The following is a 27073-nucleotide window of genomic DNA, read 5'->3' on the forward strand; positions in this document are numbered from 1 at the left end:
ATTAATTTTAACCGCCTGTATCCGACCCGCCAGTGACAGAGGGCACCCTCCCCACCAAACTAGAAATGTTGTACCTACGGAGCCCCCCCCAATCTCGAGCAAACTGCATCCCCAGGTATCTAAAGTGAGTCCCTGCCTAACAGAATGGCAACCTCCCCACCCCTGGCCGAGACACCACAAAATATTCATTCTTGTCTAGATTTAATTTGTACCCTGAGAAAGACCCAAACACCCGAAGCAGCTCTAGTGTTCCCTATTGACACACTTGGTTGAATGTTTGTTGTTGAGGTAATTGTTTAAATTGAAATAAAAATATAGATCTAATATTTAAGTGGTTTTCATTTATTGTATGAAAAGCAATCAACAAACTTGTTTTTTAATATGTGCATACTGCAGTTTAATTAGACACACTTATATTTTTTAAATTAAAATAATTATAAGACAATAAATGAATTACTGTTCAACAAAATATTTTAGTATATATCCTGTGGTTGCTTCTACCTTCATTTTATTCAAATATATTAGCTCGCATGGTGTTAAGCCTTTTGACTTTGCAAGTAGAATAGCAGATGGAGGCAGAAGTGTCCCAGATAAATCTATAGTAGTGTTGCCACCAAAATTCAAGACAACTAAAATTGCTGTTTTATCCCATTGTCTTATGAAAGCAAGTAAGTTTGTTGTATTTGACAAAATATTGAAATCACCAAACTGTAGAGCTTCTTCTTTTGTTCTTATCTTTCCAAGGTTCCGGTAATACGACAAAATTGACAATGGATTATCAGATTGTTGCTGTTAAAACCAAAGAAAACTCTTAGGACCTAAATTCTTATAATTGTAGAATCATACAGCACAGAAGGGAATAATTTTCCATTGTACCCCTGTTGAACGAACTGACCATTTGTCTCACTCCCTGTGCTTTTACAACAGCTCAGCATTATATTTCCTTTGTATTTATGCAATTCCCTTTTGAAAGTTAATCTTGAATCTGCTCTCCCCATACTTTCAAGCAATGCACTCCATTTAAAAGCACATGAGTTGGTTACCCCTTTATTGACCTGCTCTTTTGAGCCAGTGAGCAGGACAATTATATGAAGGAAGCAGGCTGCTTTGAATATGCAAATTGGGTGTGATGATGTCATCAATTTAAGTGGAGGCCTGAATGGGAATTTGTCCAGGCAAGGTTAGGAGTGTGGTGTGAACAGCCATTTAAAAAAAAATTTAGAGTACCCAATTTTTTAATTCCAATTAAGGGGCAATTTAGCATGGCCAATCCTGCACATCTTTGAGTTGTGGGGGTGAAACCCATGCAGACATGGGGAGAATGTGTAAAATCCACACGGAGAGTGACCCAGGGCCGGGATTCGAACCTGGGTCCTCTGCGTCGCAGTCCCAGAGCTAACCACTGCGCCACATGCCACTCTTGCCATTTAAAAAAAAACATTTCATTAAGGCATTTGTGATTTTTTAACAACAATTTTGAATGCAAAAATAACACAATAAATAACGCCCCCCCCCCCCTCAAACCAACAACCATACCCAGCCAACATGGCTTACACAAACAGTTCCCCAGTCCCTCCTCCTCCACTCACTGATCCTGCCTATACTAAACTATCTCCCCCTACCCCACTCATTCCCTAACACCCCCTTCCCCCTTATCATATCTGCTAACAGTTTAATTTTCCCCGAAGTCGATAAACGGCTGCCATCTCCGGACGAACCCGACCGTCGATCCTCTCAGGGTGAATTTGATTTTCTCAAGTCTGAGAAACCCTGCCATGTCACTAACCCATGCCCCTGATTTCGGCCGCTCAGAGTTCCCTCCACGCCAATAGGATCCGTCTCCAAGCTACCAGGGAGGCAAAGGCCAAAACGTCAGCCTCTCTCGCCCCCTGGACTCCCGGCACTCCAAAGATCACTACCTCTGAACTCGGCACCACCCTGGTTTTTAGTACCATGGACATGACATCCGCAAATCCCTGTTAGAATCCCCCAAGCTTTGGACTTTCCCAAAACATGTAGATGTGATTTGTGGGCCCTCCTACACACCTCACACACCTGTCCTCCACCCCTTCAAAACACCTGCTCAACCGGGCCACAGTCATGTGTGCCTGGTGGACCACCTTGAATTGTATTAGGCTGAGCCTCGCACGTGATGAGGATGTATTGACTCTATTCAGAGCATCTTCCCACTTACACTTCCCTATCTGCGTACCCTTCCACTCCATGAATTCTTTGTAAATTTCCGAGACCTTCCCCTCCCCCACTCCTGTTTTTGAAACTACCTTGTCCTGTATCCCCTGAGGCGGTAGAAGCGGAAAGGTTGAGAGTTGCCTCCGTGCAAAGTCCCTCACCTGCAGATAGCGGATCCCATTCCCACCTGGCAGTTCAAACTCCTCCTCCAAGTCCTCCAAACACGGGAAGCTGCCATCAATAAACAGGTCCCCAACTGCTCAATCCCAGCTCACTGCCATCTCTGAAACCCCCATCCAGCCTCCCCGGCACAAACCGGTGGTTCCCACAAATTGGAGTTCATACTGACGCTCACACCACTCCCCAAATGCTTCCGTTACTGTCCCCTCAAAGCCGCCACTACCACCGGCTTGTGGAGTACTGAGCCGGCGAGAACGGCAGAGGTGTCGTTAGCAGTGCCCTCAGGCTTGTGTCCTGACCTGATACCGCCTCCACCCACTCCCATTGCGACTCCTCCCCCACTACCCACTTCCTGATCATAGCTATATTTGCCACTCAATAATAGTTCCTAAAATTTGGTAGGGCCAATCACCCCCCACCCACTCCCCCTCGGCCCCGTTCCAACAGACCTTCTTTACTCGTGGGGTTTTACTTGCCCCTACGGACCCAGAAATCACCGCACTGACCGTTTTAATAAAGGCTTTTGGGATAAAAATAGGGAGACACTAGAATCTGAATAAAAATCTCGAGAGAATCGTCATATTTACGGTCCCATTGCCAGTGACAACAGGAGCATATCCCACTTCCGAAAGTCCTCCTTTATCTGCTCCACCAACCGGGCCAAATTTAATTTATGTAGCTGCTCCCATCCCTGTGCTACCTGAATTTCGAAGTATCGAAAACTCCCTCCCACCACTTTGAACGGCATCTCCCACAATCTCCTCTCCTGCCCCCTCGCCTGGATCACAAAGATCTCATTCTTTCTCATATTTAGTTTATACCCCGAAAACCGACCAAATTCCCCTGGGATCCACATAATCTCTCCAATCCCGCCTAACGGGTCAGAAATATACAGGAGTAGGTCATCTGCATATAACGTGACCCTGTGCTCCACCCACCCCTGAACTACCTCCTGCCAGTCCTTTGACGCTCGCAGCGCCATTGCCAATGGCTCTATAGCCAAGGAAAACAGCAGAAGGAAGAGCGGACATCCCTGCCTCGTCTCCCGGTGCAGCCTAAAATATTCTGAGCTCACTCGGTTCGTCCGCACGCTCGCCACCGGTGCCTGGTACAGCAACCGGACCCAGTCTACAAAACCGTGCCCAAACTCAAACCGCAGGGTTTCCCACATATTCCCACTCCATCCAGTCGAAGGTCTTCTCCACATCCATAGCGACCACTACCTCTACCTCCCTACCCTCGGAGGGCATCATGATCACATTCTGATTGCTGTACATAATTTGCTGTGGGTTGACACTCTATTAACCTAACTGATAACCTCCCACTGGCTTGACCAGACTAGCTCTCTATCACATGGTGATGATGTTCATTGGCCTGTGCACTGTGACTATCTCCCTAGCCGTGTCCTGTGAGAGAGGGCGAGCTTTAATGCCCTGTGGGCTTTATAGTGGTGGTGTCCTGTCTGGATGTCAGGCAGGGGACAAGGATGTCAGGCAGGCCTTCAGGGAGCTAGGATGGAAGCTCAGAGCGAGAACAAACAGAGGTGTTATCTCTGGGTTGTTGCCCGTGCCACGTGATAGTGAGATGAGGAATAGGGAGAGAGAGCAATTAAACACGTGGCTACAGGGATGGTGCAGGCGGGAGGGATTCAGATTTCTGGATAACTGGGGCTCTTTCTGGGGAAGGTGGGACCTCTATAGACAGGATGGTCTACATCTGAACCTGAGGGGCACCAATATCCTGGGGGGGAGATTTGTTAGTGCTCTTTGGGGGGGTTTAAACTAATTCAGCAGGGGCATGGGAACCTGGATTGTAGTTTTGGGGTACGGGAGATTGAGAGTATAGAGGTCAGGAGCACAGATTTGACTTCGCAGGAGGGTGCCAGTGTTCAGGTAGGTGGTTTGAAGTGTGTCTACTTCAATGCCAGGAGTATACGAAATAAGGTAGGGGAACTGGCAGCATGGGTTGGTACCTGGGACTTCGACGTTGTGGCCATTTCAGAGACATGGATAGAGCAGGGACAGGAATGGTTGTTGCAGGTTCCGGGGTTTAGGTGTTTTAGTAAGCTCAGAGCAGGGGGAAAAAGAGGGGGAGGTGTGGCGCTGCTAGTCAAGGACAGTATTACGGTGGGGGAAAGGATGCTAGATGGGGACTCTTCTTCTGAGGTAGTATAGGCTGAGGTTAGAAACAGGAAAGGAGAGGTCACCCTGTTGGGAGTTTTCTATAGGCCACCTAATAGTTCTAGGGATGTAGAGAAAAGGATGGCAAAGATGATTCTGGAAAAGAGCGAAAGTAACAGGGTAGTTGTTATGGGAGACTTTAACTTTCCAAATATTGACTGGAAAAGATATAGTTCGAGTACATTAGATGGGTCGTTCTTTGTACAATGTGTGCAGGAGGGTTTCCTGACACAATATGTTGACAGGCCAACAAGAGGCGAGGCCACATTGGATTTGGTTTTGGGTAATGAACCAGGCCAGGTGTTAGATCTGGAGGTAGGTGAGCACTTTGGAAACAGTGACCACAATTCGGTGACCTTTACATTAGTGATGGAAAGGGATAAGTATACCCCGCAGGGCAAGAGTTATAGCTGGGGGAAGGGCAATTATGATGCCATTAGACATGACTTAGGATGTGTTGGTTGGAGAAGTAGGCTGCAAGGGTTGGGCACACTGGATATGTGGAGCTTGTTCAAGGAACAGCTATTGCATGTTCTTGATAAGTACGTACCAGTCAGGCAGGGAGGAAGGGGTCGAGCGAGGGAACCGTGGTTTACCAAAGAAGTGGAATCTCTTGTTAAGAGGAAGAAGGAGGCCTATGTGAAGATGAGGCATGAAGTTTCAGTTGGGGCGCTTGATAGTTACAAGGAAGCGAGGAAGGATCTAAAGAGAGAGCTGAGACGAGCAAGGAGGGGACATGAGAAATCTTTGGCAGGTAGGATCAAGGAAAACCCAAAAGCTTTCTATAGGTATGTCAGGAATAAAAGAATGACTAGGGTAAGAGTAGGGCCAGTCAAGGACAGTGGTGGGAAGTTGTGTGTGGAGGCTGAGGAGATAAGCGAGATACTAAATGAATACTTTTCGTCAGTATTCACTCAGGAAAAAGATAATATTGTGGAGGAGAATGCTGAGACCCAGGCTATTAGAATAGATGGCATTGAGGTGCGTAGGGAAGAAGTGTTGGCAATTCTGGACAAGGTGAAAATAGATAAGTCCCCGGGGCCGGATGGGATTTATCCTAGGATTCTCTGGGAAGCCAGGGAAGAGATTGCTGAGCCTTTGGCTTTTATTTTTAGGTCCTCATTGGCTACAGGAATAGTGCCAGAGGACTGGAGGATAGCAAATGTGGTCCCTTTGTTCAAGAAGGGGAGTAGAGATAACCCCGGTAACTATAGGCCGGTGAGCCTAACATCTGTGGTGGGTAAGGTCTTGGAGAGGATTATAAAGATACGATTTATAATCATCTAGATAGGAATAATATGATTAGGGATAGTCAGCATGGTTTTGTGAAGGGTAGGTCATGCCTCACAAACCTTATCGAGTTCTTTGAGAAGGTGACTGAACAGGTAGACGAGGGTAGAGCAGTTGATGTGGTGTATATGGATTTCAGTAAAGCGTTTGATAAGGTTCCCCACGGTCGGCTATTGCAGAAAATACGGAGGCTGGGGATTGAGGGTGATTTAGAGATGTGGATCAGAAATTGGCTAGTTGAAAGAAGACAGAGAGTGGTAGTTGATGGGAAATGTTCAGAATGGAGTTCAGTTACGAGTGGCGTACCACAAGGATCTGTTCTGGGGCCGTTGCTGTTTGTCATTTTTAGAAATGACCTAGAGGAGGGCGCAGAAGGATGGGTGAGTAAATTTGCAGACGACACTAAAGTCGGTGGAGTTGTAGACAGTGCGGAAGGATGTTGCAGGTTACAGAGGGACATAGATAAGCTGCAGAGCTGGGCTGAGAGGTGGCAAATGGAGTTTAATGTGGAGAAGTGTGAGGTGATTCACTTTGGAAAGAATAACAGGAATGCGGAATATTTGGCTAATGGTAAAATTCTTGGTAGTGTGGATGAGCAGAGGGATCTCGGTGTAGATCCCTGAAAGTTGCCACCCAGGTTGATAGGGTTGTGAAGAAGGCCTATGGTGTGTTGGCCTTTATTGGTAGAGGGATTGAGTTCCGGAGCCATGAGGTCATGTTGCAGTTGTACAAAACTCTAGTACGGCCGCATTTGGAGTATTGCGTACAGTTCTGGTCGCCTCATTATAGGAAGGATGTGGAAGCTTTGGAACGGGTGCAGAGGAGATTTACCAGGATGTTGCCTGGTATGGAGGGAAAATCTTATGAGGAAAGGCTGATGGACTTGAGGTTGTTTTCGTTAGAGAGAAGAAGGTTAAGAGGTGACTTAATAGAGGCATACAAAATGATCAGAGGGTTAGATAGGGTGGACAGCGAGAGCCTTCTCCCGCGGATGGAGGTGGCTAGCACGAGGGGACATAGCCTTAAATTGAGGGGTAATAGATATAGGACAGAGGTCAGAGGTGGGTTTTTTACGCAAAGAGTGGTGAGGCCGTGGAATGCCCTACCTGCAACAGTAGTGAACTCGCCAACATTGAGGGCATTAAAAAATTTATTGGATAAGCATATGGATGATAAGGGCATAGTGTAGGTTAGATGGCCTTTAGTTTTTTTTCCATGTCGGTGCAACATCGAGGGCCGAAGGGCCTGTACTGCGCTGTATCGTTCTATGTTCTATGTTCTATGGTGATTGGTTGTTCTGTGTCGTGTGTGTCCATTGGTTATCCTGTGTGTCAATCACTGCCTGTCTGCATCTCATGATATACATGAGTGGATATTATGACAAACACCTGCCCCATGAACTCCACATCGTCCCAGTTTGGTGCATAAATGTTCACCAGTACCACTGGCATTCCTTCCAGCTTCCACTCAACATAACGTACCTACCCCCCAACACCCCCCCGATTCCGCAACTATGCTTCCCACTTCAAATGACACCCACTTATTAATCAAAATAGCTACCCGCCTAGTTTTTGAGTCCAGCCCCGAATGAAATACCTGCTAACCCATCCCTTCCTCAGCCTAGTCTGATTCACCACCCTCACGTGTGTCTCTTGTAGCATTGCCACGTCCGCCTTTAAGCTCTTCAGATGCGCGAAAACATGAGCCCTCTTGATCGGCCCATTCAGCCCTCTCACATTCCATGTTATCAGCCTGGTCGGGGGAACCCCGCCCCCACCGATCAACCATAACCCTTCCTAGGCCAGCCTCCAGCCCGTGTCCCGCGCCTTTCCAGGCCCGCCCTTGGGTGCTCACCACCATCGATCCCCACACTGTCACTATTCGTCAATCCTTCCCCTGTCGGCAGATCTGTACCCCCCCCCCCCTCTCTCTCCCTCCCTCCCTCCCTCCCACCTCATAACAAAATAATAATCCCAACCCCCATCAGAAAACTTATCACCTACTCGCCCCCCCACTGTGCTTCCATGAGCTAGACTGTCCAGCTAGCCTGGTAGCCCCCGCTCATAGGGCCAAGCATCCTACCCCCCACTGATCCCCCTCCCCACTGCTCGACCAACTTACATTTGCAAACATTACAATCCCCAACAAACACAAAGAAAAAATTCAACCCACCATCCCATTAAGAACAAAGCTAACCCACAAACAAAACTAAGTAACGGCCCCAAAAGTAGTGAAAAAATGGTTCATACAAACCGAAAGAAAAGAAGTTTAACCAAAGTTCTAAAACATAACTACTTGCTGCAAAGTTCAATGTCCTCCATCTCCTGCCAGTCCCTTGTCCCTGATAAAGTTTATCACCTCTTCTGTCGATCCAAAATAAAGTTCCTGGTCCTCGTATGTGACCACGACCGCTACATCTAGCAGGAAAGGTTAGGATGGGCTCATCACCACCTGCATATTTCCCTCCAAGTCACATTTCATCCTGAATTGGAAATATCTCGCCTTTCTTTCATTGTTACTGGGTCAAAAACTTGGAACTCCCTAATAGTACTAATGTAATATTTCCAAGTTTGTTGGCAACACAAAACTAGGTGGAAATGTGAATGATGAGAGAATGTAAATAAGCTTCAGGTGATTTAGACAAGTTCAGAGAGTGGGCAAGTCCATGTGTGGAAGTGTAGGTTTCTGGCTAATATAACCAATGCATGATGGGATGCTTGGTGATAATTATAATGGCTCAACAAAACTTCTGACAGGGCAGGAATAAGAAGCTACCTATTTGAAAAACATGTTTGCAGTATAAGTTAAGCATAAATTCACATCTGAAACCACAGACCTTGTACAAAGCGCTTTGACCTCGTTAAAGTGAGAATGCAGCCAGAAATAAAGCAGATCCCTTAACTGTGTTAACCAGTCTTTAATCATATCAACTGGACAAACAAACCAGACATCTGGTTATCAGAAGAACATCCTTCCTCAGAAAAGGAGACCAAAACTGCACACAATATTCTAGGTGTGGCTTCACCAAGGCCCTATATAATTGCAACAACACATCCCTTCTCCTGTACTCAAAACCTCTCGCAATGAAGACCAACATACCATTAGCCTACTTTACCGTCTGCTGCACCTGCATACTTATCTTCAGAGTGGTGCACGAGGACACCCAGGTCCGGCTGCACACTCCCCTCTCCCAATTTATAACCGTTCAGGTAGTAATCTGCTTCATGTTTTTGCTTCCAAAGTGAATATCCTCACACTTAGCCAAATTATACTGCATCTGCCATTGATTTGCCCCCTCGCCCAACCTGTCAAGATCAAGCTGTAGGATCTCTGCATCCTCGTCATAGTTCACCCTCCCACCCAACCTGGTATCATGTGCAAACTTGGAGATGTTACATTTTGTTCCCTCATTGAAATCATTAATATATATTGTGAATAGCTGGGGCCACAGCACCGATCCTGTGGCATCCTACTAGTTACTGCCTGCCAATTTGAAAATAATAATAATAACTTATTGTCACAAGTAGGCTTCAATTAAGTTACTGTGAAAAGTCCCTAGTTGCCACATTCCGGTGCCTGTTCAGGGAGGCCGGTACGGGAATTGAACCCGCATTGCTGCCTTGTTCTGCATTACAAGCCAGCTGTTTATCTCAGTGTGCTAAAAGGACCCATTAATTCCTATTCTTTTGTTTCCTCTCTGCCAACCAGTTTTCTATCCATCTCAATACACTTCCCCCAATCCCATGTGCTTTAATCTTCACAATAATCTCTTGTGCGGGACTTTGCCAAACGCCTTCTGAAAGTCCAAATAGACCACATCAACTGCACCCCCCCCCCCCTGTCAACTGTACTAGTTACATCTTCAAATAATTCCAACATATTTGTCAGCATGATTTTCCCTTCATAAATCCGTGCTGACTCTGAATGATCCTGTCACTGCTTTCTAAATGTTCCGCTTAAAGTCCTTGATAATGAATTCAAGCATTTTCCCCACTACTGATGTGAGTCTTACTAGCCTATAATTCCCTGCTTTCTTTCTCTCTACCTCCCTTTTTGAATATCGGAGTGACGTGAGCTACCCTCCAATTTGCTGGGACTGTTCCAGAGTCTATAGAATCCCTGAAGATGATCACCAATCCACTAGTTCCAGAGCCACCTTCTTAAGCACTCTGGGATACAGATTATCAGGCCCTGGGGATTTATCCGCCTTCAATCCCATCAATTTGCCCAGCACCATTTCTCTACTAATATTGATCTCTCTCAGTTCTTCCCTCTCACTACACCTTTCATTCTGCAACATTTCTGGTATGTGATTTGTGTCCTCTTTTGTGAAGACAGAACCAAAGTATGTGTTCAATTGCTCAGCCATTTCATTGACCCTTATTATACATTCCCCTGTTTACCAATCTCTTTCTCTTCACATTTCTAAACTTAGTGTCAGTCTTTATGTTCCCTGCAAGCTTCCTTTCGTACTGTACTTTCCCCTTCTTAAACAATACCTTGGTCCTTTTTAGCTGAATTCTAAACTGTTCCCAATCCTCAGACTTATTGGGCGAGATTCTCCGCACTCCCGACGGTGCGGAGAATAGCGTGGCTCGTAAAATTTTACGGCCACGCTGTTCCGACGCCCTCCCGCTATTCTCCCCCCCCCCCCCCCGCACGCCCGACTCCCGATACGAATCGCTGCCGCCGTTTTTTTACGGCCGGCAGCGATTCTCAGCTGATGGATGGGCCGGGTTCCTAGCCCTTTACGGCTGTTTTTACGAACGGCAAACACACCTGGTCTGGCAGTTTGTAAAAACGGCCATAAACTGTCGATTTTTAAAACCATGGCACCGATTGGCACGGCAGTACCATGGCCGTGCCAAGGGTGCCATGGGCCCGCGATCGGTGCCCACCGATCGCGGGCAGCGGGCCCGATGCCCGCGCACTCTTTGTCCTTCCGCCGCCCCGCTGTATCACTTCGCGGGGCGGCTGAGGGGCATCCCGGCCCGCGCATGCGCGGGTTTCACGCAAATGCGCGATGACGTCATCCGCGCATGCGCGGGTTGGAGTCTTCCAATCCGCGCATGCGCGGCTGACGTCATATGACGCGTCAGCCGGCGCTAACTCTGGCAAGCGGGCTTAACGAAATTCGTTAAGCCCGCGATGCCGGAGTTTACGCCGTCGGGATGCTAGCCCCGACCGGGGACCAGAATCGGTTCCCGGTCGGGAAGGGGGGGGCTGGCGTCAAACCCGCCCGGATTTGACGCCAGCCTTACGATTTCTCCCCATATGGGAGAATCGCGGCCATTATTTTTCTTGGCCAATCTGCATGCTTCTTCCTTGGATCGGTTACTATTTCTAATTCCCTTTGTCAGCGATGGATTGGCGCTCTTACCCATTTGGCTTTTGTGCCAGACAGGAATGAACAGTTGCTGCAGTTCCACCATGCGTTCCTTGAATGTTTGCCATTGCCTATCCACTGCCATCCCTTTAAGCAACTCTCCCCAATCTATCAAGGCCAATCCACGCCTCACATCTTCATAGTTTCCTCAATTAAGATTCAGCACCCTAGCCTCTGAATCAACGACTTCACTCTCCACCTTGATAAAAAATTCTATCATATTATGGTAGCTCATCCACAAGGGGTCTCGCACAGCCAGATTGGCAATGATTCCCTTCTCATTACACAGTACCCAGTCTAAGATGGCCTGATCTCTAGTTGGTTCCTCCACATATTGGTCAACGACAACTATCCAGTATACACTCCAGGAATTCCTCCTCTATGACTTTGTGGCAAATTTGATTTGCCCGATCTATGTGCAGATTAAAATCACCAATGATCACCGATAGTCCCTTATTACATGCATCTCTAATTTCTTGTTTAATGCTATTCCCAACATCAGCATGGCAGTTTGGGGTGGTCTATATATGACACCAACGAATGTTTTTTGCCCTTTTGTACTTCTCAACTTAACCCATACAGACTCCACGTTGTCAGAGCTAATGTGTCAGAGCTAATGGGCAGTATTCTCCCCACGCTGGGTGGAAGAATCGCCGAGGTGCCGCACGAATCGTGTCAGGCCGCCCCGACCCCTGCACGCGATTCTCCCCCCACCTGAAACCAGCGGCACATGAATCGCACCAGGCCGCTCGGAGAATCGCCGCAAACAGTGAGCGCCAATTCTCCGGCCCGGATGGGCTGAGCGGCCGCTCCGACATGACAGGGTCCCGCCGGCTAAGTCCAACCCTGGTCGCTGCCAGCGGGAACTCTGCGGGAATGCTCGGGGTGGGGGGGGGGGTGGGGGGGGTGGTCTGTGGGGGGGGAGGGAGCTCCTTCACCGGGGGGAGGGGAGGGACTCCAAAGGGGTCTGGCCCTCGATCGGGGCCCACCAAACGGCGGGCCGGCCTCTCCCCCCCGCCCCCCCGGGCATACATTCCGCGGCCGGCCCCTGAACACCCACACCATATTGCGGCGGGGCCAGCGGGCGTAAGACGTTCCCTGCGCATGCGCAGGATGGCGCGGCCCAACTGCTCATGCGCAGGATTGAGCTGTGCCAACTGCGCATGTGTGGGTTGGCGCGGCGCCCATTTGGCACCATGTCGGGACGCTGGAGTGGCGTGAACCACTCCAGCGCCGTGCTGGCCCCCTATGGGGGCCAGAATAGGTCGTGCCCGGGCCCTGTTCGCGACGTCGTGAAACGTTCACGACGCGTGGGCACTTGGTCCACAGAGCGGATAATCACCCCCAATATCCTCTTTCTCACTATTGTGTTAATTTTTTCTTTAAACAACAGTGCCACACCACCAACTTTTCTTTTATGACTGTCCTTCCTAAATACTGAATACCGTGGGACATTCAGTTCCCATCCCTGATCACCCTGCAGCCATGTCTCCATAATCCCAATTATATCGTACCCATTTATATCTATCTGCACGGTTAGTTCATCCATTTTATTGCAAACGCTCCATGCATTAGGGCACAAAGCCTTTAAATTTGTATTTTTCACATTGTTGGTCTTACTCCCAATATTTTTCTCTTTTGCCCTGTTTGAATTTTGCTCTTGGTTTCTTCGCCGATCTCTTTTCTAATTCCCTTTTCTATCTTTTGTTTTTGTCCTTGCTCCCTCTTTCTCTGACTCCTTACATAGTTCCCCTCCCTCTGTCATATTACTTAAAACCCTCCCAACAGTGCAAGCAAACAACCCCCTCGGGCATTGGTTCCAGTCTTGCCCAGGTGTAGACCGTCCCATTTATCGTGGTCCCACCTCTCCCAGAATCGGTTCCAATGTCCCAAAAATCTTAACCCATCCCTCCTGCACTGCCTCTCAAGCATTCACCCTGTCTATCCTGTCATTCCTACTTTTACTAGCACATGGCACTGGTAGCAATCCCAAGATTACTACCTTTGAGGTCCTACTTGTTAGTTTCACCCCTAAATCTCTAAATGTAGGACCTCATCCAATTTCTTACATTTCTTACCTATATCGTTGTTGCCTATATGCACGATGACGGCTGGCTGTTCACCCTTCCCTTTAAGAATGCCCTGCAGCCACTCGGAGACACCAAGGCCCTTGCACCCGGGAGGCAACATACCTTCCTGGAGTCTCGTTTGCGTCTGCAGAAACACCTGTCTACTCCCTTTACAATCGAATTCCCTATCACTATAGCTCTACCACTCTTTTTCCTGCCCTCCTGCGCAGCAGAGCCAGCCATGGTGCCATGAACCTGGCTACTGCTGCCTTCCCCTGGTGAGCCATCTCCCCCAACAGTATCCTAAACAGTATACTTGTTTTGGAGAGAGATGACTGCAGGGAACCCTGCACTACCTTCCTATTCCTCCTCTGCCTGTTGGTCACCCATTTCCTACCTCTCTCAGTACTCTTTATCTGTGGTGTGAGCAACTCACTAAACATGCTATCCACGACTTCCTCAGCATCATGGATGCTCAAAAGTGAGTCCATCCGCAACTCCAGAGCCATCAAGCAGTCTAACAGGAGCTACAGCTGGACACATTTCTTGCACGTGAAGGAGCCAGGGTCAGTGGACATGTCTCTGAACTCCCACATCGCACAAGAGGAGCATGACACAGGTCTTGGATCTCCTGCCATGTCTACAGTGCCACAAAAAAACTATAAATGTAAAGAAAAGAAAAACTACTTACCAGTCATCACTACTTATCAGATAGACTGAAATTTAGCAGGTCGCCAACTCTGCCCCTGGAGACTTACCAGTCACTTCTGTCGCCACCTGGGGTGACCACTGCCCAAACACAAAATGGAAGATTGCAAGGAATGCGGGGAAAATTGGACAGGTTGTAAAAAGCAAGCAGCTTGCAGAGTGCTTGTATATTTGGACTGCTGCAGAAACCAGTTTGGCTGTTGCTGAAACCAGACAACGCTATGAAAAGAAACAGTTAGCATATTAATGAGGCGATACCGGGCGATCCCCAGGTACAAAAGACACAAGTTAACACTAATCGATACAGTGAATGGAAGGCCAGACTTTTCTGCGCCAAAGAAGCCCAAAACAATGAGTCCCAAGAACCGTCCCAGTGATCGAGCAACTGCCCCGCTATTGGGGAATTCAAATCAATTGATTGGGAAAAGACCCAATCAATTACAAGAGTATAGAGGGTCTGCCCAGGTGGGCACAAGACCCTGAGAGGAGTATAAAGCAGAGACCCCGACCCCAGCTCGCTCTCTCTGCCAGCCTCTCCTTGACCAGCTAGCCCTCCCAGCAGAACACCGCCTCAGCAGAAGAACCTTGTGCAGGAGAGGTCTGAGCAGAAGCCGCCAACAAGTAAGTGTCACAGCGCACGCTACAGGAATAGACACTCCTGACCCCTTTAGACCATAACCACTGGAAGCCTGCGGACCCTGGACAAAGCTAGAAGCCATTGTTCCCTGATCCGGCAGTCCCCTTATCAAGATAAGTATTTGGCCTGGTAATGGTAGGATTAGCCCAGTCTTATAGGTTATATGCATGATTAGTAGATTACTGTAATATAATAAACGTGTCTTGTTTGAACTTACTAATTGGTGTATGGTTTTATTGCTTTGAACTTGACCTTGAAACTTGTGGTGGTATCTTAACGATACCTGGCGACTTCAAAGCTAAGTAACGAAACAGAGTCAAATTGAGTGTTAAGCACACTCACCCAGAACGAGCAACATTTAGTGGCGACATCCGGTGGGTCGCGATTAGAAGTGCCCCCCCCCCCACTCCGAGAGAACCCAGAAATTTGAATCTGAAATCCAATTGGGAAAAGGAAAAACCACAAGTGTTCAAGTAGTTCAAACCAATACTCCTAATTTGGAAGTGTGTTTTTGCATGCGTAACGAACAGGGTTGTAAGGTAAAACCAAGAGATTTTTGTTGCGACAAACTGTCGGGAGTTTTATAATTCGGAACATAGCGAAAGCCGTACCCGTATTTTATAAGCATTGCCTTATTATCCCTCGTTCCAAATTAAAAGAAAGCATAGGAGAAAAAGAAATGGCCATGCAGGCAATGGAACGCCTCATGAACCCAGAGCAGTTTGTGGTTGCAGCGACCAGCAGCAGCAGAGTGGGTCAGTGTCCCGTGTGGGAGCTGGAACTCAGGAAGAACCTCAAAGGGAAAGGATGGCCCCTTTGGAGTGAGTTTTGTGTGAATGAGGAGACAGGTCCCGGGAGTATAGGACATACTTGGTGGGAGAACCTGAGTGAAATTCACAAAAAGAGTTTAGGTAAAGCACGTAAGCCGATGGCGATTGTGTCCTGGTTGGCACAATTGCGACGCACAGAGGAGGTCGTCAGGACACTCCGAGCAGAGTTAGAGGAGAAGAATAGAATGAGCAAAGTGGATGTCAGGGACATCGAAAAGGAAAATATAGGTTTAAGACAACGATTAGCAGATAAGGATAGAGAGATGGATGATGCCAAGAGGGCACATCAGTCTTGTCTAGCCCATCTGAGCAGTTCCCAAGTTCAATATGAAAAGGCCTATCAAGATGTGCAGCGTGCAGTCTTGGTAAGAGAAGAAGCAGAAAAGCAGGTAGAGACACTAAAGAAGCAGTGTAGCGACCTAAAAGCAGCTTTAAGGGCACTCCATGCTGCCACACTGAGCAAAGGTAAAGCACAGTGGACCACGTGAAATGTAGGAAGCAGATTGCGCAGCTGCAATCTCTGCTTTCTGTGCAGAATGGCTTCCAAGAGACATTTGGGACACAGTTAGATGAAGAAAATGCCCCAGATTGGCAGGAGTTGAGTGAAACAGCGCAGCGCTATGTTCAGGGAACATGTGCGCCAGCAACGCAACAGAAAAGGAAAGCGCCCCAACCCCTCACAGATCAGATAGCACCCGCGCCAATGAACCCAGTCACCATCCAAAGAAAAGCAACCGCAGAAGGCGCACCCGAGGTCACATACACCACCCCCTTAACTGTAACACAACTAAGGGACGTGTGTGAGAAAATCACCCCGTTCCTCCCCACTGCAGACCCCCACCAATTCTTTGCACGAGTGAAACAGCAGGCGACCATATACGGCCTGGATGAGCGAGAGCAGGTGAAGCTCACAGTTTAGAGTTTAGACTCATCGGTAGTAGCAGCCCTCCCCGACCCACAGAACGTTGGAGGAGGCACCCTCGAAGAGATGCAAACAGCTATTTTAGACGCGATAGGGTACAACAGAGGAGACCCAGTCGAAGGCCTAAATAAGTGTAGGCAGAAAAGCACAGAGCACCCCACAGCATTCGCAGGAAGGCTGTGGATTCACTTCACTGCAGTTTTCGGTGAATTAGACCGCGCACATTTAACCCGAGATAATATGGTTAAATGGACCTGCACAATCATCTCCCACGCCACAGATGCAGGACAGATTATCTGCTCCAATTATGACCCCTCAGAAGAGGCCCATATTGAAAAATGGGTATTGAAAAGATTGTCCCGCGCTTGGGTGCAATCTGTCCACGACAAGGTAACAGTAAAGAACCCCGAAGAAACTGAGGCTGCAGCAGATATTCGGGCAGTGAGAGCACACCAAAACCCCGCATCGGTAAATGAGGGAAAGAACAGCCCCCCCCCCCCCCCCGGAAGTCACAAGAATGTTATAACTGCGGACAGTTAGGGCATTTTGCTAGGGAATGCAACGGCCCGCAGAAATTTCAGAGAGGCCAGCAGACAGGCACTCTGACCAGGAACAAAGCTATGCCTATCCATAGTAAAGGGACGCAGTCAGGACAGACCAATGTGGACGGAACGGACTGACGGTGTTCGGGCTCCCCCACTTGGGTCTGTGACACCCTCTGGGACCAATCCGGAAGACTGGTGGTCATGGCGAAAATTTGAGGGAAGCCCATAGAATTACTTTGGGACACAGGAGGGTCCCGCACGACCATTAATTCCTCCACTACACCACAGGCAAACACTTGGCTTACTACAGCCACAATTACACTCAGCGGATTTACAGGTAACTCGCAGCAGGGACACATTACAGCCCCTGTATCAATCCAACTAGGGAATATCTCCACCAGACACCCCGTTGTGTTAGTTAATCTGCCCCGCACAGCAGAACACATACTGGGCATTGACTTTATGAATGCCCACAGCCTGTCGTTCGACCCAGTAAATCAGTGTGTCTGGCGAATGGTGAAATCTGACAGAGCACCCGCAACGCTCACAGTAGAAGAGTATGCAAACAGGATTAGCGCAGTAGGCGACTATTGTTTTGACCCGACCACACTTAGCACGGACAAACAGGTTAGGACAGTTTTGAATAAGCACAGGACAGCATTTGCAGTCACCGGCATGACTGCGGCAGAATGACTGGACAAGTTCAAATTACAGGACCTGACCCGAGACCACAGAGACAGTATAGATTTTCCCTAGAAGCAGAGGGAGAAATTGGAAAAGTTATAGAGAGCTTATTAGAGCAGGGTGTACTTAGGACAGTAGCTTCAACTAATAATGCCCCTATTTGGCCAGTGAGGAAGCCCGACGGATCATGGCGTCTGACCATTGATTATCGGGAACTCAACAAAGTTACCCCAGCAGTAGCCCCCACGGTAGCAACCAGTCCCGAGACCATGCTCAAGCAGGGACTCCACTCCAAATATTTCACGGTATTGGACATTAGCAACGGCTTTTGGTCAATCCCATTGGCAAAGGCGTGCCAGTACAAATTTGCCTTCACATTTAAAGGACAGCAGTATGTGGACATGCCTCCCACAAGGATTCCACAATTCCCCCTCCATTTTCCACCGACAGCTGGCAAATGGACTAGCAAAATTTTCCCGACCCGAATGTCTGGTACAGTATGTGGACGACCTATTACTGCAGACAGACACCAAGGGAGAGCACATCACGCTTCTGTCTGAACTCCTGGAACTTCTGAACTCAATCAGATGTAAGGTTAACCCCAGAAAGGCCCAAATATGGGAGAATCAGGTGATGTATTTGGGTATAGTCATCACACACGGCAAACGCGAGATCGAGTTCAAAAGAATTGACTCGATCGTCAAATTGCCCCTTCCCCAAAATGTTTCAGCCCTCCGGTCATTTTTAGGACTGGTTGGGCATTGTCGGAACCATATCGATGGTTTTGCGACCAAGGCACCCCCACTATCAGACCTCCTTAAGAAAGGAACCCCTTGGGAATGGCTTCCGCAGCATACAGAGGGTGTGGAAGAGTTAAAGAAAGCCCTTAGCACAGCACCTGCGCTACAAGTTCCAGACCCGCTCTCCCCTATGCAATAGAGGTAGCTAGCACCGATCTGACCCTCTCAGCCGTGCTCCTTCAGGAACGGCACGAGCAGCTACGACCAGTGGCTTATGCCTCACGACTGTTAGACCCCATGGAGCAAGGTTTCTCAGCCTGCGAAAGACACCTGCTCGCGGTATTCTGGGCAGTACAATACTTCTCTTACATTACCGGACTCAACCCCATCACCATTTTGACCGAACACACCCCCAGACAGTTACTTTTAGATGGTCGACTGAAGGACGGTTCAGTGAGCCAGATAAGAGCAGCTAGATGGACACTTCTGTTACAGGGATGGGACATAACAGTTAAACGGACCAGGACACACACATTTTTAGCATACAACCTCCAGTATCCAGGACAACCCGATGAATGCGAGATAGTAGCACCCCTACACAACACAGTACCCTTCATTGCTAAGACTCCCCCAGGAAGATAGGGAATTCAAGCCAGAACCCCCAGCACACAATCACGTGTGCCTCATTGAAGATATATGTGGATGGTTCATCCACAATTTTAAATGGGAAACGCATTACAGGATGCGGTATTTATGTGGAAGATGCACAGGGATGCGCACTACATGAGTTAGCACTAAAGTTACCCGGTCACTTAGGCGTGCAGGCAGCAGAGCTCGCTGCCACTGCATACATAGTGGACCACCCAGATTCGTTCCCCAGCCCAGCAGATATATATTCGGACAGTTTATGTCTAACAGCCTCACAGACTTTCTACCCCTGTGGAGGACAAGACATTTTGTCTCCGCGGACGGGAAGCCCCTTCCATCAGCCCCATTACTCCGCAATATCCTAGAACAGGCAAAGGATAGGACGTATGGCATTATCAAGGTTAGAAGCCACCATCGATCATCCCCCCCTGGAAATGTGAAAGCCGACGCACTGGCTAAAGCAGGTTCCAGGCGAGGTCATTTTTGGTCACCCCCAGCTAGCGCACCAGCTTGCGCCCCTGTGAGTTCAGTTCAGGTCTCACAGACAGACGTAGATGATTTAGTACAGGCACAGGAGCAAGACGCAAATCTCCGGGAGATTTTAAAAGGAAACTTTGTGGCCCAGTACGACAAATTCAAACACGCTTTGACCACACATGAGGGGGTGATTATCAAAGACAAATTGTATGTGGTTCCTGAGAAAGACAGGAATCAAATGATTGCCTTGTTCCATGATGGTCATGGACACCAAGGGATCGACCCTACCACAGCCCACCTTAGACAAGTCTGTTGGTGGCCCAATTTAAGCGACGATGTCACACACTACATTGAGAACTGTTTAATTTGTGCGCAGAATAACCCAGAAAGGTATTCAAAGAATACCTTTATCACCAAACCCGCCTCCTGAAGTCGATCGAATAACTCCATCAGATGTTTTAAATGTTCTTTCCATGTCTGGCTGAAAATTACCAGATCGTCGATGTATACCGTACAATTGGGTAATCCTGAAAATACTTTTAGTTAACCATTGAAATGTGGCTGGGGTGTTTTTCATGCCAAATGGCATAACTTTGAATTGGTATGTACCATCTGGAGTCACAAAAGCTGAAATCCCCTTCGCCCTTCCGGATAAAGGTAGTAACCTTTTAAGTCCAGTTTACAAATAAAAGTTGATTGTCCCACTTTCTCAATGCAATCCTCCAAACGTGGGATAGGATAAGAGTCCGTTCCTGTAACTGCATTAACCTTTCTATAGTCCACACACAACCGTTGGGTAACATCTGGTTTAGGTACCATCACTATGGGTGAGCTCCATTGGCTGCAACCCACTTCAATTATGACATTTTTAAGCATACTCTCAATCTCTTTGTTAACCTGTGCCAATTTTAAAGGGTTAAGTCTATATGGATGTTTTTTGATCGGAACAGCATTTCCCACATCTACATCATGTATAGCCATTTTAGTACTTCCCAATTTATCTCTATAAACTTGCCCATGTGATATCAATAACTCTTTGAGGTCAGTTTGTTTTTCCTCTGGAAGGTAACTCGCCAATTTATCCCTATTTTTAAGAACATCCTCATTTTCCAATTTAATTTGAGGTATGTCAAATTCACAGTCATCTGGATTTGGTTCATCACTTTGAGTTAGAATCATTAGAACCCCCTTTTTCTCTACTTCCCTTTCAAAGTATCGTTTAAGCATATTCACATGACACACTCAGTGAGCCTTCCTTCTATCTGGCGTTTTTAACCACATAATTCACCTCACTTAATTTCCTTTCAATCTGATAAGGTCGGCAAAACCTTGCTTTTAAAGGCTCACCTACCACTGGTAACAATACTAAAACTTTATCTCCACTGGCAAAACTACAAACTTTGGGTTTCTTGTCCGCTACCCGTTTCATCACATTTTGTGCAACTTTTAAATGTTGTCTAGCCAATTCACCTGCTCTATTTAATCATTCCCTAAAATTTGACACGTAATCCAATAATGTAATTTCCGATTTCTCACTCACCAATTTTTCCTTAAGCAATTTAAGTGGTCCTCTTACCTCATGACCAAAAATTTGTTCAAAAGGACTGAATTTGGTTGACTTATTAGGTGCATCCCTAATTGCAAACAGTATGAATGGAATTCCTTTATCCCAATCCTCTGGATAATCTTGACAATAAGCCCTCAACATTGTCTTTAATGTCTGATGCCACCTTTCTAATGCTCCCTGCGATTCTGGATTGTACGCAGTTTATTTAAATTGTTTTATTCCTAAGATATCCATAACTTCTTTGAATAACCTTGAGGTAAAATTTGATCCTTGATCCGATTGTATTTCTATGGGTAGTCCATATCTAGTAAAAAATTTAAGTAACTCCTCCACAATCTTTTTAGCTGTAATATTACATACTGGAATGGCCTCTGGAAACCTAGTAGACACATCCGTTATCGTCAAAAGATATTGATTCCCACTTATTGTTTTAGGAAGCGGTCCAACGCAATCAATTCGGACCCTTGTAAAAGATTCCTCAAATGCTGGAATGGGTATTAAGGGCGCTGGTTTTATCACTGCTTGAGGGTTCCCTATCACTTGACATGTGTGACATGATTGACAAAATTTAACTACATCTTTATGTAGTCCAGGCCAATAAAAATGTTTTTGTATTTTAGCGTGAGTTTTTCCTTATTCCCAAATGACCTCCCACTGGTACCCTCGTGTGCAACTCACAACACCTCCTTTCTGTACCCTACCGGCAATACTACTTAATAGAACATAGAACATTACAGCGCAGTACGGGCCCCTTCGGCCCTCGATGTTGCGCCGACCTGTGAAACCATCTGAAGCCTATCTGATCTACACTATTCCATTTTCATCCATATGTCTATCCAGTGACTGCTTAAATGCCCTTAAAGTTGGCAAGTCTACTACTGTTGCAGGCAGGGCGTTCCACACCCCTACTACTCTCTGAGTAAAGAAACTGCCTCTGACATCTGTCCTATATCTACCACCCCTCAATTTAAAGCTATGTCCCCTTGTGTTGGTCATCACCATCCGAGGAAAGAGACTCTCACTGTCCACCCTATCTAACCCTCTGACTATCTTATATGTCTCTATTAAGTCACCTCTCAGCCTTCTCCTCTCTAACGAAAACAACCTCAAGTCCCTGAGCCTTTCCTCGTAAGACCTTCCCTCCATACCAGGCAACATCCAAGTAAATCTCCTCTGATCCCTTTCCAAAGCTTCCACATCCTTCCTATAATGTGGTGACCAGAACTGCACGCAGTACTCTAGGAGCGGCTGCACCAGAGTATGCACAGCTGCAGCATGACCTTGTGGCTGTGAAACTCAATCCCCCTACTGATAAAGGCTAGCACACCATATGCCTTCTTAACAGCCCTATTAACCTGGGTGGCAACTTTCAGGGACTTATGTACCTGGATGCCGAAATCCCTCTGTTCATCTACACTACCAAGAATCTTGCCATTAGCCCAGTACTCTGCATTCCTGTTACTCCTTCCAAAGTGAACCACCTCACACTTTTCCGCATTAAACTCCATCTGCCACCTCTCAGCCCAGCTCTGCAACTTGATGAACTTCTGCCCACTTTTCATCCGCCTACATATGTAAAGGTCTCCATTTTCTCATCAAGACATCACTTTTACAGTAATAATACTCTGGTATACACTCAGGTTCCTCTTCTGTATATGCCTTCTGATATATACGTTTTATTTCTATATCTTTCTGTTGTAACTCCACCAGTTTTCCTGAACTAAAAGTATCCGCCTCATCCTCCACCTGTTCTTGTTCTTTTTCAACTATCCGATCAAAAATCGTTTCTGATAATTGAACTTCCACTTCATCTTCACTCCTTGATTTCTCCTCTCGTCTTAACCTGTGATTTTGCGATCTTGTTACTACACAATCCGGAAAAATCCCAGGATATTCATCCTTCCATACTTCAGTTGTCTGATTTTCCACTGGCTTATCCACCACAGCAGGCATCACTCCCACCTGTGATCCAGCTATATCATTACCCAAGATAAACTGTATTCCTGGACAAGATAGTTTCTCTATTACTCCTACTACCACTTCACCACTCTTCACTGGACTTTCCAACCTTGCCTTATATAATGGAACACTACTCCTCTCACCCTGAATTCCACATATTACCACCTTTTCTGGCAATATTCTACCCAAACTTCATAACTCCTCACCTCTTACCATTAAAGATTGACTAGCTCCCGTATCTCTTAAAATTGTGATTTATTTACCTGCTCCTCCTGATACACATGAGTAAACTTTACCCACACAAGTAAATTCTTTAAAGCGATCTGGCTCCTGCTTATCAATCACCTCTTGATCAGGCTGTATAATCTTTTGCACCTCCTTCGCTTCACTTGGGCTCTCCTTTACAACTTTAACAAACCCCACTGTCTTATCTTATTTTACCACATCAGCCTTCCCAGTGCTTTTCTTCAACTACCAACACTGTGACTTTACATGGCCTAATTTATTACAGTGAAAACATTTGAAACTTTAAATTTCTCTTCCACCCTCCTGGATTTCTTTTTTAATCTGAGGTACACTCTCCTTATTATCTCCCATCAGATCACCTTTACCACTTGAGTATTTCTCATGTCCCCAGTTTCTATCCCTCACAGGCTGAAACTGATGTTGGAAACTAAGGTTTGATTTATGAACTAATTCATGAGCATCTGCCATTTTTGCTGCTAATCTCGCAGTTTTAACCCTCTGCTCTTCCACACGAGTTCTCACTCCATCAGGAATTGAATTTTTAAACTCCTCCAAAAGTATAATTTCTCTGAGAGCTTCATACGTTTGGTCTATTTTCAAAGCCCTTATCCACCTATTAAAATTACTCTGTTTGAGCCTTTCAAACTCCATGTATGTTTGACCAAATTCTTTCCTTAAATTTCTAAATTTTTGTCTGTAAGCTTCAGGCACTAGTTAATATGCACCCAAGATGGATTTTTTCACTTCCTCATATGTCCCAGATACCTCCTCCGGTAGTGATGCAAACACTTCACTAGCCCTACCTACCAGCTTTGTTTGAATCAGTAATACCCACATGTCCTGTGGCCATTTCATTTGTTTAGCTACCTTCTCAAATTAAATGAAAAAGGCTTCCACCTCCTTCTCATCAAACCTTGGCAATGCTTGGACATATTTAACTAGATCCCCACCAAGCCATCGACTATGACGTTCTTTCTCACTATCCTCATCACTATCCTCCAACTGTACGTTTCCCTTTACATCTGCCAATTTTAACTGATTGTTATGTTTCATAGCCATTTTCTGAAGTTCAAACTCTCTCTCTTTTTCCCCTTCCTCTCTATCTCTTTCCCTTTCATCTCTATCTATTTATTTGTTTCTTTCTTCTCTCTCCTTTCTGTATCTCCCTTTCTCTTTCTTTATCTATCATTGCATATTTAAGCTGCTTTATTTTTTTTTCATGTTCAAGTTGCTTAATCTGCAACTGGATATTTGCCATTTCTAATGAGTTAGATTGTATCTCAGGCAACTTTAAATGCTGAGTCACCGCCATAATTACCTCATCTTTTGGCATTTTGTCAGGTAATGTTAACTGCAATGTTTTTGCCAAATCTAACAGTTTGCTTTTAGTCTCTGTCCATAAGGTACTGCGTGTGACCGTCACCACCACCCAAAACTTCAGAGCTGCTCAAAGAGCCATTGTCCACAACACACACCTTACCTAAACTAAAATACCACACTTGAAAAGCAGCCACAATATGCTCACCCCCTCACTGTCTTTAAGTTCACTAAGCCAATCCAATAGATAGACTTTTATCCCAGACGAGCCCCCAATTTGTTATGGGCCAGGGTTTTGAGAACCACAAAGTGTATCATGGGGAGCACACGGCCCACTCTACAGGTGTGGTACAGAAATCAAAAAGTATTTTTTAAAGCAAAACAATGTTTATTCTATGAACTCAAGTTAACCTTTTTAAAACATAGTGAACATATTAGCAACCATTAATTCAAAGACTACAACATTAAGTAATCCTTTAAGCTTTCCTTTTAACATCCATAAGACTTAAAAACACCTTTTTACAGCAAGACATCAGGTTTAACTTCACTCCTGAGAACAGTTACCACGTTGAAATCAGCAAATGGACACTCATAAGCTTGCAGAGATGCACACACATCCTGCTGTGATTGCAGCTTCTCCAAAACTAAAATGAAACCAAGCCCACCCGGCAGTAAAAAGCCTAAAGCGAAAGTAAAAAGCTGAGACAGCCCAGCTCCACTCACTCTCTGACATCACTGCAGTAATAAACACCCATTTCGTAAAGGTACACCAACTACAGTTATTCTATAAAAACACCCATTTCTTAAAGGTACTCTCACATGACATCTCCCCCCAAGAAATAAAAACATCAACTTCGGGCCATCCACATATTGAATGAGGAATCTTTCCTGAATACACTCGACAGATTTCTTGCCATTCAAACCACTAGTGCTATGGCTGTCCCAGTCAATATTGGGAAAGTTAAAGCCCCCTACTATTAGAACATAGCTGTCCCAACAGCTATCTGTAATTTCCTTACATATTTGCTTTTCGATTTCCCGCTGACTATTTGGGGGCTATAGTACAGTCCTAGCAAAGTGATCTCACCCTTCTTATTTTTCAGTTCTATCCATATAGACTCAGTGGGCGAACCCTTGGATATATCCTCTCTCTGCATTGTCGTGATGTTGTCCCTGATCAAAAAGGCAACACCCCTGTAGTGATATGTATATATGAAGATATGTAAAGAGTTAATGACTACATCATAGAATAAGACAACTATTAGATGGGGGCATTAGATTCATGTATTCATGTGGACTCAAAGGATCTTGGGGCTCTTCGAACCAGGAGTGACTAGAAAGCAGAGTATTAGACAGTTACAGCATAGTTAGAACATGTAGTTAAATATACTTAATACTTATTCTGAATTACTTTTATAACCAGTTATAGTTCTGTAAGAGGGAACAAACTCATCTTAACATTATTTAATTTGCTATTCAATTAAATCTATTTGCTTTTAGTTGAAGATTGATAGGTTCTTTTGAATCTAACCATCAGACCATTCTGGAAGTGTAAAGCAAAGAGGAACGACATATATTACAAACAAGTAATATAACATCCCCCTCCTCTCCTACCTCCTGGTCTTTCTTTCCTTTAGCATCTATATCCCGGAACATTGAGCTGCCAATCCTGCCCCTTGTTTAGCCATGTTTCAGTAATAGCTATAATATCCCAGTCCCATGTACCAATCCATGCCCTGAGTTCATCTGCCTTGCCCGTTAGGCTGCTTGTAATTAAATGAATGCAGTTCAATCTGTTTCTCTGCCTTCCACTTTTCTCTTTACAGGCTTTTGTTTCTATCCCCTCTTTACTACCCTCTGACCTCCTGCATTGGTTCCCATCCTGCTGCCTCATTAGTTTAAACCCTCCCCAACAACACTAGCAAACAACCATTCTAGGACAGCACAGGACCCTTCTAGGACCCTTCGGGGCAGCACGGTAGCACAAGTGATTAGCACTGTGGTTTCACAGCTAGGGTCCCAGGTTCGACTTTCTGCTGGGTCACTGACTGTGCGGAGTCTGCACGTTCTCCCTGTGTCTGCGTGAGTATCATCCGGGTGCTCCGGTTTCCTCCCACAGACCAAAGACGTGCAGGTTAGGTGGATTGGTCATGATAAATTGCCCTTAGTGACTAAAAAAGGTTGGGAGGAGTTATTGGGTTACGGCGATAGAGTGGAAGTGAGGGCTTAAGTGGGTCAGTGCAGACTCGATGGGCTGAATGGCCTCCTTCTGCATTGTATGTTCTATGACATTGCTTCCAGTTCTGCACAGGTGTAGACCGTCCGATTTGTAATGGTCCCACTTCTCCCACAACCGGTTCCAATTTCCCAAAATTCTGAATCCCTCCCTCCTGCACCATTTCTCAAGCCATGCATTCATCCTGTCATTCCTACTCTGACTAGCATGTGGCACTGGTACAATCCCGAGATTACTACCTTTGAGGTCCTACTTTTTAGTT

General features: G+C 46.3%; 1 protein-coding gene across 1 annotated transcript in view; it reads right to left on the minus strand.

Moving 5' to 3' along the window:
* Positions 1 to 391: 391 nt before the first annotated feature.
* The window catches only part of LOC119974520 (4F2 cell-surface antigen heavy chain-like), a 189182-nt gene continuing 162500 nt past the window's right edge, over positions 392 to 27073 (minus strand). Inside the window, exon 9 of the mRNA XM_038813465.1 lies at positions 392 to 789. Coding sequence (XP_038669393.1) covers positions 454 to 789 — 336 coding nt within the window. The 3' untranslated portion in view covers positions 392 to 453. The remainder of the gene's footprint in view (positions 790 to 27073) is intronic.

This window comes from Scyliorhinus canicula, chromosome 1 (genome assembly GCF_902713615.1).
Source record: "Scyliorhinus canicula chromosome 1, sScyCan1.1, whole genome shotgun sequence".
Lineage (NCBI taxonomy): Eukaryota > Metazoa > Chordata > Chondrichthyes > Carcharhiniformes > Scyliorhinidae > Scyliorhinus > Scyliorhinus canicula.